Genomic DNA, 13028 nt, shown 5'->3' with positions numbered 1-13028 from the left:
CCGAAACCACTATTTTGATTTCACTAAAAACGAGTTGTTACACATCTGTCTGCGGATGGAATGTTGTACTAAAGTTAAGTTTAGTACCCACAGCCTCGTGAAGTTTAACCCAAATTCTAGAGGTGAATCTTGGGTCTTGACCATAAATAATAGACAACGACACTCCGTGTAGTCTGACAATCTCGGGCACATACAACTCAACTAGTTTTTCAAGAGAATAATTTGTTCTGATCAGAATAAAATAAGCCAATTACGTCAGTTTATCAACAATAACTTAGATCAAGTCTTTCTTTATTGGTGTCACAGGCAATCCATATACGAAATCCATCGTGACTCGCTCCAATTTCCATTCAGGAAACATAACAGGCAGTAATAACCCAAAAGGTACTTGATGCTCGACTTTTACCTGTTGGCAAACCAAACATTTAGCAACAAATTCTAAAATTTCTCATTTCATTCCCAGCCACCAATACATCTATTTAAAATCATAGAACATTTTAGTACTACCCTTATGAATTAAGTACGTATTGTTGTGAGCCTTTGATAAAATGTATTGTTTCAAATCTAGATGATTCGGAACACACAATCTATTGCGAAAATACAACATACCATCAATACCAACTCTGAATTGCGTAGATTGATCATTCTGAATTTGTTCTTGTTTACCTATGAATATCGGGTCATCAATTTGCAACTCTCGAATTCTCTGAAGAAATAATGGTCTAGCTTTCAGTTAAACTATAATAGAACCATCACAATTCAAGGTCAACTGAGCGTACAACGCTCTCAAGGAAAACAATGATTTTTGACTTAACGTATCAGCAAAGATGTTAGCTTTTCTCGAGTGATAATCAATTACCAAATTATAATCATTCAATAACTTGATCCACCATCGTTGTCTCAAGTTTAGTTCTGTTTTAGTCATTAAATATTTTAGGCTTTATTATCGGTATATACGTGGCATTTCTCAGCATACAAGTGATGTCATGAAATATTCAAAGTGAAAACAATCGCGACCAATTCTAAATCATGATGTAACATATCGAGATAGGGCTTGAAAGTTTTGGCCTCGCAGGTGAGGGTTCACCAATGTTTCGATAAACTAGGGGTTTGCCAATAGAAAATCAGTAAGCAGTTTGCTAGAGAAACAACGAAGTAGTGTATGCCAAAAGATGCGGTAAGGGGGTTCACTAGTTGATTTGGCGAGCTAAGGTTTGGTAGTTGGTTTAGCGAACTGGGGTGTAACACCCCTAACCCGTCTCTGTCGCCAGATTATGGTTACGGAATATTACATCACATAACAAAACAAAATTATATCATTAAACCATTCATTTATTAAATTAAATAACAACATTTGAATCTACATTTCATTCATAGAATAATCACCATTACGAACATATATACTTAAAAATGACTTTGAAATCATCCAGGGACCAATTTGAATTAAAAAAGAAAACATGGAAACTTTTGAAAACAGGGGTCACACGGCCGTGTGATAGAGCCCAGGCCGTGTGGCTCAAGGACATGGCCGTGTGACCAAACCGTATACAATTTAAAATATGGTCACGAGGCCTTGTCGCAGGCCGTGTTCCAGACTGTGTGTGTATTCGAAATAAGGTCACACGGTCGTGTCGCAAACCGTGTCAAACCTGTACCTAAAATTAAGAAGACACATGGTCGTGTGAATAGACCATGTGTGACACACAGCCATCTGACAGCTCGTGTCCCAGGCTGTGTGCTCCCAAAATAACTTCCAAAACAAGCAATTTCATGCACCATTTCTTAAGAACCAAATCAAACCATTTCCAACTCTTTTCACATATTCAAAACACATCTAAACATGCAAAAAACATGCAACCTATGTGCGTAACCAATATGCCTACATTGGCACCACAATTTAAATAATATTCCAAATTCACATTCAATATACAGATGTTATTATTTTTTAAACCAACAAACATATCTATTCATATATTTTATTTACATCCAATGAACCAAACATCAAACCACTTCCATAAGGCATATAACAAATGGTAAAATACATTTATATAGAAATACCATTGTCATCACACACCACAATCAATCAAAATACTAATTAAGATTCATATCAATAAACACATCTCCTATTTCAATTAACACAAAACATATCCATAATACTTATGACATATATATACCAAAATCCTATTTACATGCCACTTATAACCAGAATAAAGTTAACAGATGGTTATTGATCAAGTTTTCGGATAGAGTGATCTCCAAAGCCAATCCAATCGACAACTTGTATCCGACGATCTACAAGGAAAAAAAACCAAAACGAGGTAAGCTTGCATAAAACCTAGTACATTCGTAATAAATTTAAACTTAAACTTACCGTAAATGATGTACTTTAAACATTTTACAAGATAATTCAATATCATGGTCATTAGTTCCTTAATTACCTATACACAACACAAGTCTCATTTAATTATTGAGTTCATATATGAAAAAGTGTAACTTAATCATGTTATCAAACTTGTTCATTAAAAATACATTCGTACATAAACCAACCATCACATATTCATTTGACATTTAACATCTGTATTTCAAGTACTCATTTCAAATGTCCCTTTTCCCATATTTATATTCTTATAAATATTTTGTATAAACACTTCATATAACAATTATATATATTTCCATATAAGCATTTTGTATAACCATTTCATCTAAACATTTCATCTTACACTACAGCAAAATAGGCTTTTAGTGGCCTTTTTTTAAGCACTGATAAAAAAGCGCCGCAAAAAGCGCTGCTATAGACTACGCCGCTAAATTTTGCGGCGTTTATGTGAAAAACGCTGCTAAAGAACATGACCTTTGGCGACACTTTACCGAAAAACACCGCTAAAGAACATGACCTTTAGCGGCGCTTTACCCAAAAACGCTGCTAAAGACATGATCTTTAGCGGCGCTTGTATCACAAACCTTGCTAAAGATCATGACCTTTAGCGGCACTTTTACAAACGCCAATATAGAACATGATCTTTAGCGGCGTTTTTATCACAAATGCCGCTAAAAGTACCATTCTTTAGCGGCGTTTATGAAAAAACTCCCCTAACTTTGGCATATTCAATTTCCATCCATATACAACCCTTCATGTACTATAATATGATCCTATTAAAAATATTTTTATTAAATGAATCTTTATAATAACAAATAAAAAGGTCAAATTTTATTCTAAATGTATTACTTTTCATTAACAATAAAAGAAAAATAAATTATAGTAATAAATTTCAACATTCACCTATAATATGGCAACAAATTTACACTTTAACCTTATTTTAAATTGATTATATTATTTAATTAATTATAGATAATAAGTATATAAAATAATGTATATAGCATATAATATTAACATAAACAATTAAAATTCCTAACAAAAAATAAATAAATAAATTTCATTACACGAGAAAAGAACATATATTCTATTCATTATTATATAACAAAAATTACTACAAATACGATTATTATACATACGCTTCCGTTTTCTTGTAGCGTTGAATTGATTGAACTCTGAGTATCTACTAGTGACAGGTGACAAAATTTTGGCTACATATTTAATTTTTCAATGTCCTCCTTATTTCCAGTTTAATAATAGAAACAATAGCACCTTAGTTTTCTGTAGTGTTGAAACAACAACAAAAAAACTTATCACTCCATGTGTGACCAAAGAAAAATACCTCCATGGCTTCTTGCAAACCTTCAGTAGCTTCTGCCTTCTTTGAGTAACTACATGACAAATTTAGTATAAAAATTATGAAAAAGCAACATTCTACTCATCAAGCTCCAGTCATATTGAAGGAAACCAGCAAAAACACAATTTGAATAATTTGCAATAAAGTACCGCTTAGCAAGTTCTTGTTTTTTCAAATCTGGAGGTTGCCCATCAAAAACATAGCTGAAAGAAAATACCACAAGCATTAGCAAATAAAAGGCCTTTGGGATGTGGTACCGTATAGGCAGCATAAGGCAGAAAATGTCTGTGTTAAAATGACTGACTAATTAACTTCTAAGGAAAATGAAAAGAAAAGGGAAAGAAACACATTACACAGGTTTAAGCCCAGCTTCAAGAAGTCGAATTGTCCGAGTAAACATGCCTTGCAAATGACTAAGGATTACGCCAGCAGAACCCATGTAAACATTTTATGAACCAAATAACGAAAATGTAATTGAAAAGGTAAAAAAATAAAATAAGAATCAGCTAACGATAATTTTGTAAGATAAAAAAGAATTAATGAATGAAGAGAAAAATATATTAAAAACCTGGTAACTTCACCGGCTTCATTGGTGAGCATTTTAGTCCCCATACAACCCATCACAAACTATAGTCAGCCCAAAATTAAAAAAATAAAACATTATTAGTTAGTCTTAGCTCTCAAATGGATATAAAAGAGAACTTTCATTTTTTTTTCTTTTTGAGGGAACAATATACAAATGATTTGAGAACCCCATAAATTATTCACCTTGTTGCCTAACCTCACATAATAATTAAAATAAATAATTTGCTAACATATTAAAATTACGTTTAAAATCCTTAAGCACCGAAAATGAGGGATGAAAATTTCATAGCTTAAGCCTAAACATATCAATCGTCTAATAATTCCACTGGACAGACAATTTCAGTCCTCTGCTAAACAATTCAACTAGGATATCATGATTCATGAAAGTAAGACCAGGGATTTAAATTGCGGTCGTGGCCGCGTTTTCGGTCGCATTGCATTTATAGCGGTTGCGGACATAACGGATGCTATTGCGGTCATTGCAGGTATCAGGGTCGTGAATTTTAAAAAAAATTCACACAACTTATTGTAAAATATAATAGCAGTTTTCGCGGTAGCGATTTCAGACAATGCTGCTACCGCTATATAACCGCCGCTATTTCGGTAACGGACCGCTATTTAAATCCCTGAGTATGACATCAATTTCAATTAATTAGAAACAAGCAAAAGATGAGAAACAGTACCATCCATAATCATAAATCGTCCAATTTATTTAACTCAAACAACTCAAAAACGTTTGCAATGTCATACAGTGGATTGTATATGATTCAAATTGCATGTAGCAAATAGAAATGCCTGGTTATATCCTCTGAGGAGAATGGCTTACATGAGATTATACCTTATATTGGGATATAACAACCAAAGTACAACGAGGAGAACACACAGGTTGATGGAATTAGAGACGTATTCGCTAGCAATCTAAAGCAATCATGGGGCGAGCATCTTTTTCATCTGCAAGCCATGCCTTAACCTGTAATATAACAACCAACATCACTTTTTGGCATTTGTATAGCCCACTCCATAAACAAATTTAGCTCAATAGCATAAGCTCATAAAGAATAAACCTAATAATCTGATTAAATGAATCCTTAACTATGCTAAACTAGTCCTTAAAAATTACAATAAAAAATATAAATTAGATAAACATAGCCACTTATATATGGTGACTGCTTGTCTTTAACAGTGACATAAATTATTGCTTATGTATTTGGGAAATAGCATCTCCAATATGGCCTGTAAAAGATGCAGATTAAAAAGAAAAGTGGAAGACGAGTGTTGGAGGGTGGTGAAGTCAATCGGCGTATTCAACAAGCAGCAAATAGCCCGATGAAAGGACTAAAATCATCACAAAGAAAGCAAATTGGCAATGAAAAATTCTGAAAAACAAAACTCCTTCCTGAGTAAATAAATGAAAAATGATGAATCTTCTTTCAACTCACCTAATTGTCCAGCTAAAGAGCAGCTAGAAAAACCCACAAGATATGCCTATATCAGAATTAAATAAATAGAGAAAGCAAAGTAACTTAAGATGTTGCATCTCCATTAGTTAGAAGACACACCACAACAGTTAAAGCTACTTTAACAAATCAATTGAAAATCTCATCTGTACCAAAAGTATTGGGATGTTTCCTTGAGAAAACAAAGCTTAAAAACAAGTACCTGATGCTTGTCTGACCACCTGCAAAAAAACAAAACTACATTTGATTTAAACTGGAACAAAGAGTTAACTGAATGTTACAACTTTATAGAATCTCACAGTTGATAAGCAAAACGGAGCTACATGTTTAAACTCAACAACTGAAACAATTTCTCTCTAAATTCAAGCCACAAAAGTTTCTGCTGATATAATCTTATTCAATTCAAACTGTAACTAAAATTCCTGAAGGCCTTGTGGCAAATGCCAATGCAAGCAGGCCAACCAGATAACTATAGGATCAAAAATGAAATTCAATGATTCAATTTTAAGTAAAAGGATTAAGGCAAATTTCAATGATTCAATAAATTAAATTGAACTCCATTTGTATAAACTACATCAGCTGCTATTTCAGATTTATTAACGATAACTTACCTAAATCCCATACTTGAAACTTGATGTTGTTGTATTGTACAGTCTCTACATTAAACCCAATCGCTGCAAAAAAAGAGTTCAGAAAAAATGGCGCATCAAAGCTGTCAATCATTTAGAAAAAAAAATGAAAACCCAAAACAAGAATGATAACGAAGAACTGAGAGAGTAGTCGATAAAGGCAAACCTACTTGGAATTGTAGAGACTACCTCACCCATCTGAAGCCGATCTGTTGGAAGATGATCAAAATTATAATTAAAAATATATATGGATTAATTAACACCCAAAATTAGAAAATAAAGAGGAAAAATGGAACAGAAATAAAAGCGATAGGCTTGTTTAGGAAAGATCGAAAGGTTACAGAGAATAGTAGTTTTGGCAACATTGTCAAGATCCAGTACGAGAATACGAGCTTCTTTGTTACCGAACAGAGAGGAGAACTGTTTTCAACCCAGCCGAGATAAAAGAGCCACAATCACATCAGCGAGATAGGTAATTTAAGGAATTTAAAAAAGAATCATTTTGTCGAGTTTATAAGAATCATAAGAACCATCTGGCAACAAAAACCCTAAACCACTTTTTTTTTCAAAAATATAATGCGGTCGATGAACTATGTTCAAGTGTGAGTTTGAAATCTGAGTAATGAACACAACAAAATGAAACACACACACAAATAAACAAACAAAATAATAATATTAAGTCTCTTATATTTTCCAGGGAAACAAACGGTAGTAGGGATTGCTGATTCGTAAATAGATTAGAGAAGGTGAGATCCGACGAGGTTGCTCTCAACACCGTGGAGAACGAATCGCAGCGCGTCGTTCTGGACTCCTCTAATTTTGTGCTGAATCATCTTTGCTGCCTCCATTTTCCTCTTCTTTTTTTTCATTTTGTTTGCAAAGTTATGGGTTTTAGGGGGAAATTTGGGGAAAAATCAGCGCAAATTGTTTTAAGTAAAATGAATTTTGTAGCGTTTTTAAAAAAAACGCCCTTTTACTTACTTTTTGTGGCGTTTGTTTTTTGAAAAACGCCGTAAAAAATCATTTTATTTTGAACAAAACGATTGTATAAAATTTCATCATTTAACAAATCTCAAGTAAACCTTAAATCTTAAACCATTTAATATATATAAAGTTTATTTATTATCTCTTAAATGATTTAACTATAATCATAATTTTAATATATTAAAATTAATATTATTTCTTTTACAATTATATAAGAAATTACTTAATATATAAATTAAAAAATATTAATTAATCTAAACCCTAAACCCCTATCCCTATCCCTAAACTCTAAACCTTAAAATATAAATAATAAACCCTAAACCCCTAACACTTAACCCCTAACTCCTAACCCCTAACCCTTAAACCATAAATCATAATCTCTAAACCCATAATCCATAAACCTTAAAATGGTAACACCTAAACTTTAAACTCTAAACTATATACCCTAAACCAAAAACCCTAAATTATAGTGATAATTAATTCAATATTTTAAAATTAATACCATCTCTTTTACAATTATATAAGAAATTATTTAATATATAGATTAAAAACAATTAGTAATGTACCCAAAAACTTTAAAATTATTTTAAATAATAGTATTTTAATTTTTTTCATTTTTAACAAATATTTTTCTATGCTTTTTATTTCAAATTATTTCTATGTGTCATTATTTTTTCTGAAGATTTCAAATATTCAATTAAAAATAAATTGAATTTTAATTAATATAAATAAACCAATTAAATAATAAATCGACAGACAAAATGGTTAAAGCGCCGCTAAAAATAGAGCATTAGCGGCGCTTTTTCAAAAACGCCCCTAAAGTCCCGACCATTAGCGGCGCTTTTTTAAAAATGTCGCTAAAGCCCCGAAAGCTCAGAAAATGGCGCCATGGGGCTTAGGTTTTTTGCGGCTCTTCCTTGAAAACACCGCTAATGCTCTATTTTTAGCGGCATTTTTAAAAAAGCTCCGCTAATGCTCTATTTATGCTCGATTTTTAGCTGTGTTTTTTTTGTCCAAACGACGCTAAAAATACCGCTAAAAGCCTGTTTTGCTATAGTGTTACCATTTCATTTACACATTTAACACATACCCATTCTGCATACAACATTTCGTTTCAATAATTCATATAAACATATCATCCTCGAATCACTTACTTTAATTACACAATGTGAAAACTAAATAAATTAGATTAATCATACATGTCCTCATTTTCGAGGCACGTATAGGATTAGTACTGAAAATGGTTCATCATATGCTTCCTATTCTATAATAATTCAATCCAAACTAATTCATATATGTATATAAATATCTACCTTTAATCGCATAATCATCAATATGAAACATATTACAAGATCATTCTTGATATAATATTCAAATGGTATACATAAATATTTCACCATTAGACACATATTTTCATAGCCCGGTGAACTATAGCAACATGAATCAAATACTCGGGGTTCCCCAAAACACACCAGAGAGCATCAAAATGGTACAGAAGCACTGAAGTGAAAATGAAGGCGTCGAAGTGAAATCAAAGGCACCAAAGTGAAAGTAGAGGCATCGAAGTGCAAACTCGTACAAGGGCACGTACTAACCATGTAACACCCTATACTCGGCCTAGTCGTGAAGCCCAAATACAGAATGCCACACCACCGGCTTGTCTCGTGTACACCAAATAGGAAACTAGATTCAAGAAAACCAATCTTCTTTTGTTAACCCATATAAATTTTAAGTCATCCAATTAGTTAATTAACATTGTTACATGCAAATCATTCGTTAATTGGTTGTACATGCAGCCAGAATCATGCATAAGGTCTAACTAGCAAAATTTTATAAAAATGTCCGTAGGTATCGATATAGACATTTAGGTATCGATATTTCCTTGAGTGGTATCGATACCACTTGGAAAAAAAATACCAAAAGGGCATACTGTTTCTTGACCAAAATCCTAAAGTGTTGAAAATTATCAGTACCAATTATGAAATATCGATACTTTGGTCTTAAGAATCAATACTCAAGATATGGTATCGATACCAAATTGCTATTTTGCTTTCCTATTCGTTTTAATTCATAGAGGTATCAATTTTATATCCCTAATATCTATACCTCTACTATTAAAACTAAAAATGCAGCATAAAAAAGCAAATAATTCATCTCAAGTAGATCATAAATATCATGCATCCTTTACTTTATTTATTTTATCATTCAATTGCTAAATTTATCAGTCCAAACAGGAATCATCATGCCAACATCAATGTCTATTGTTCTGACATAATAATAACATGGAGACCTTATAAACCAAACCAAAATTTTAGAATTCAACATAGCTATAATAATTCTACTACATTGCCTACCTCTTTAATACAAATAAAAATAATGGTTCACCTCGGAAACCAGACTGCTCACTCCATGACGTCACTAATCTGCATAGGTTGAAAGGGGTGGGTGAGCTTCAACAAGCTCAGTGAATGTAAGAATTTCCACAACGCAAACATGTCATCATGCAAGACAACCAAACATTTACTCACGAGTACCTCATTCTTAGTCTAGCATCACATAGTATTAACTCATGCATCATCTAATAAGTCATTCTCATAACACATACATACTCATTCAAGCATAGAACATAGTCCACACAATCACATAAAATATGATAAATTATGATAAGATGACACTTGGATTATGAAACATATAGTGAGATCTACCATCACACATTGGATACACGGATCTCTATTACACCACATAGACTCATAGAGCCAAACATGTCCCAAAAGTGAAGCATTTAGTTAACACTCTCTTTATTACCCCTCACATGTCCCGTTGAATGGAGCTTAGCTCTCATTCCCTTATCCCTCCAAACATGTCCGAGGGCCTCAACGCCCAAAACCACTATACATGTAAGTGAGTACTCACAATCCTATGGCATGTCAAATATATCTAATGGTTCCAAGATCACAAGGCCAAAATATCTAAAAAACAACACATATTGCTTACTGACTATTTATGCACTATCACTTCATATTAACATCTTTTGCAAAACACTAGCATAGTCATATCACATATATATTACAAATTTATTGCATGGATATCATTGCACTATACACAATATTCACCATATCTGCATATCACATATCATGCATATTATTCAACCACTTAACCACAAGATAAATATAATTTTAATAATGCTTACACTCGGAAATTAGAGTAGGGGTTTAGGCTACATCTAAATTCCCAAATAACACGTGACTCGTGTTTACAAGTAGCAATTCCATACACTCACCACTTTATGCTTTTGTAAAAAATCGAAAGCTAAACTAGCGCTTCCTTAGCTCGTAGAAAGATTTAATGAATTCGAAGCTTTACACACACAAATCACACAATAAACATATTCAAATATCCACAAAAATTCATTCAAAGCAACTAACACACAAGCTTTAAGCTAAGTTCCCATGTAACTTAAACCATCAACATAACAAACTTTATATTCAAATATCTCGATCTATACTCAACCTTTTTGCTTAAAATCAGTTCTGTTCATCTACTTAACCATCTAAACCTAATTTGGAACCTTCAAACTAGACAAATCTACTCAATTCATGGTATCGACATTTTTCGACATCTTTTAGGAAATTTTCACAAAAATCATTAAAACATGAGAAATCATTAAAGAAACTTCAAGGTAATTTTAAAAACCTTCTAATCATGCTAAAACAAGTTGAAAAATATTTTGATACCAAGTTTTGACTCAAAATCTCGAAATCCATCATTAATGGTTCACTTTTTAGCTTTTATTTAAAACATGCGATTTGAGGACTAATAATTTCGTTTTAGAGTCTAAAGAACATTAAAAACCAATGTATACATGAATGATTACCTTTTTTGAAAGAATAGAAAAATTTCGACGTAAATCTAAAAACCCCGTGTTTGAAGAAGATGCTAAAATCTATGGAGTTTTGGGTGTTTTTCTTGGAGATTTATGATGATAAATAACTTAGGAATGATAGGAAATCAATGTATTGTGGTTTGAGAATAAAAAAAATCAATGGAATAGCTAGAGATATGGAAAGGGCGGCACAAGCTTGAAAGGGAATGAAGAAAGCATGAAAACTGTAGGTGGAGGGTGGCTTTTAGGTTCAAATTTAAAAACTAGTTTAATTGCCACATAAATGCTTATTGTTTTAACTCTACTGCAAATCAATTCTTTCTTTAAAATTAAGGGTTTCTAGAACACTTTTTTTGAAATTGATTTAACAGCTAAGATGCCAAAGTTGAAAACATTATCGAGTACTAACCTTACAAAATTTCGAGCTTGTCTAAGCCAAAATTCCTAAAATACCCCTAAAACTTCTAGGCCCTATTTTAGTGTGTTACAAACCATAATGACATACCAATCGTATCCTAATCATTAACTACATTCAAACAGAAATTTTAAATGAGTTCATCACGATAACAAAACAGAGGCACTTCCATAATAGCCGAAAACATGCTGTAATTCTATTACATCCTTTCCAATATCTTATAATTCATACTTCAATACCCTTTTGCAAATTTCAGGTACATACACATTCATTTTATAATATTTATAACAATTTATAATCAAAGTTTCAACAGCAAATATTCATCCATTTTCCAATTTATACCATTTCAGTCAACGTAAATTAATAGCATATGTAAATATACTTATCTACACTATGAACTTACCTAAACTGATTCTACAACAAACTTGACTCCAAAGACTAATCAATAATTTTTCCTTTTTCATGTTTGTCCATTGATTTATCTATTTCTTGTTCTATATATAATAATTTAATTCAATTATCCAATTCAAATTATAACAGCCCGTTTTTCAGTAGTATCAGAAATAGTGGTTTCGAGGGCCACCAAATTCGATGAGTAAGTTTATAAATATTATATTTAATATTTATCAGTTAATTATGACTTTAAAAAGGTTTTTGATATAGTGATTTTTATTTTATAAGCGATTTATTAAGTTCAAGTAGTAAGACCCTAAAGTCAAGTGGTTTTAGAAAGTGAGGTATTGGGACCTCATTTCTATAAATCGAGCCGTAAATATTTTTATAAACATTTATGGATTTTTGTTAAGGATGTATTAAAGTTTCATTTAAAAATTTTAACGTTTCATTAGTTAACTAATTAAAAGGACTAAATTGTAAAAGATGTAAAATTTGATCACTTTTTGTTTGAGTGATTAAATGGCTTAATGAATGAAAGTATATGGACCAATATGGTAAATATACCATATTATAAATGAGTGGATGGTTAAAGCATGAAATAAGTTGAAAATGCATGTATAATTGAAGGGAAAATTAGTAATTTAATAAATAATTAATTAGAAAAAATAAGGTAAAAGTTGATTGTCATCTTCCAAATTGGAACTCCACCGAATTTGAAATTAGAAAACTTCGTGGAAGATGAGAAAGGTTCCGCTATGGACTTATCTATGCATGGTAATCATTTTTCACCCTTTTTTTAAAATTTTATGTTTTTGATATCGTTGCAACTAGGTCTAGTTAGCCCGTACCTTCGATTTTGAAACTGTTATAGATTTTTAATGTTGCCATTGATGAAAATTGTGATTTTAGATGTTAAATGATGAATTTAAATTGTTTTTTAATATTTAA

At 31.8% G+C, this 13028-nt stretch overlaps 1 protein-coding gene across 4 annotated transcripts; it reads right to left on the bottom strand.

Moving 5' to 3' along the window:
• Window positions 1–2086: 2086 nt before the first annotated feature.
• On the bottom strand, window positions 2087–7307 carry LOC105801135 (flap endonuclease 1-like). 4 transcript variants are annotated; one of them, XM_012632471.2, is made up of 10 exons: window positions 6744–7307; window positions 6573–6611; window positions 6385–6447; window positions 5926–5994; window positions 5155–5286; window positions 4300–4358; window positions 4085–4144; window positions 3881–3934; window positions 3717–3765; window positions 2087–2292 (listed from the first exon to the last, which is right to left on the bottom strand). In XM_012632471.2, exons 6-10 carry the CDS (start codon window positions 4350–4352, stop codon window positions 2197–2199), a joined length of 312 nt encoding a protein of 103 aa, XP_012487925.1. In that variant the 5' UTR covers window positions 4353–4358; window positions 5155–5286; window positions 5926–5994; window positions 6385–6447; window positions 6573–6611; window positions 6744–7307; the 3' UTR covers window positions 2087–2196. The 4 variants fall into 4 exon arrangements, with proteins under 4 accessions (XP_012487925.1, XP_052489103.1, XP_012487929.1 ...); XM_052633143.1 differs by having other exon boundaries at window positions 5155–5549; window positions 5976–5994; XM_012632475.2 differs by having other exon boundaries at window positions 5976–5994.
• Between the last annotated feature and the right edge of the window lie 5721 nt (window positions 7308–13028).

This window comes from Gossypium raimondii, chromosome 7, assembly GCF_025698545.1.
Source record: "Gossypium raimondii isolate GPD5lz chromosome 7, ASM2569854v1, whole genome shotgun sequence".
In the NCBI taxonomy this organism is placed as follows: domain Eukaryota; kingdom Viridiplantae; phylum Streptophyta; class Magnoliopsida; order Malvales; family Malvaceae; genus Gossypium; species Gossypium raimondii.
Note: the sequence above shows the minus strand (reverse complement) of the source record. Positions and strands in the feature narration are given on the sequence as shown.

What these genes read in the sequence shown, in the direction of transcription:
- LOC105801135 (XM_012632471.2), bottom strand. Translation starts at nt 4,352, where the DNA reads ATGGGTTGTATGGGGACTAAAATGCTCACCAATGAAGCCGGTGAAGTT. An exon ending in GAAGCTGGGCTTAAACCTGT is followed by an intron (nt 3,935 to 4,084) that starts GTAATGTGTTTC and finishes ATTTTCTTTCAG; the next exon opens with CTATGTTTTTGATGGGCAAC. An exon ending in GTTTGCAAGAAGCCATGGAG is followed by an intron (nt 2,293 to 3,716) that starts GTATTTTTCTTT and finishes TTTTCCTTGTAG; the next exon opens with ATCGTCGGATACAAGTTGTC.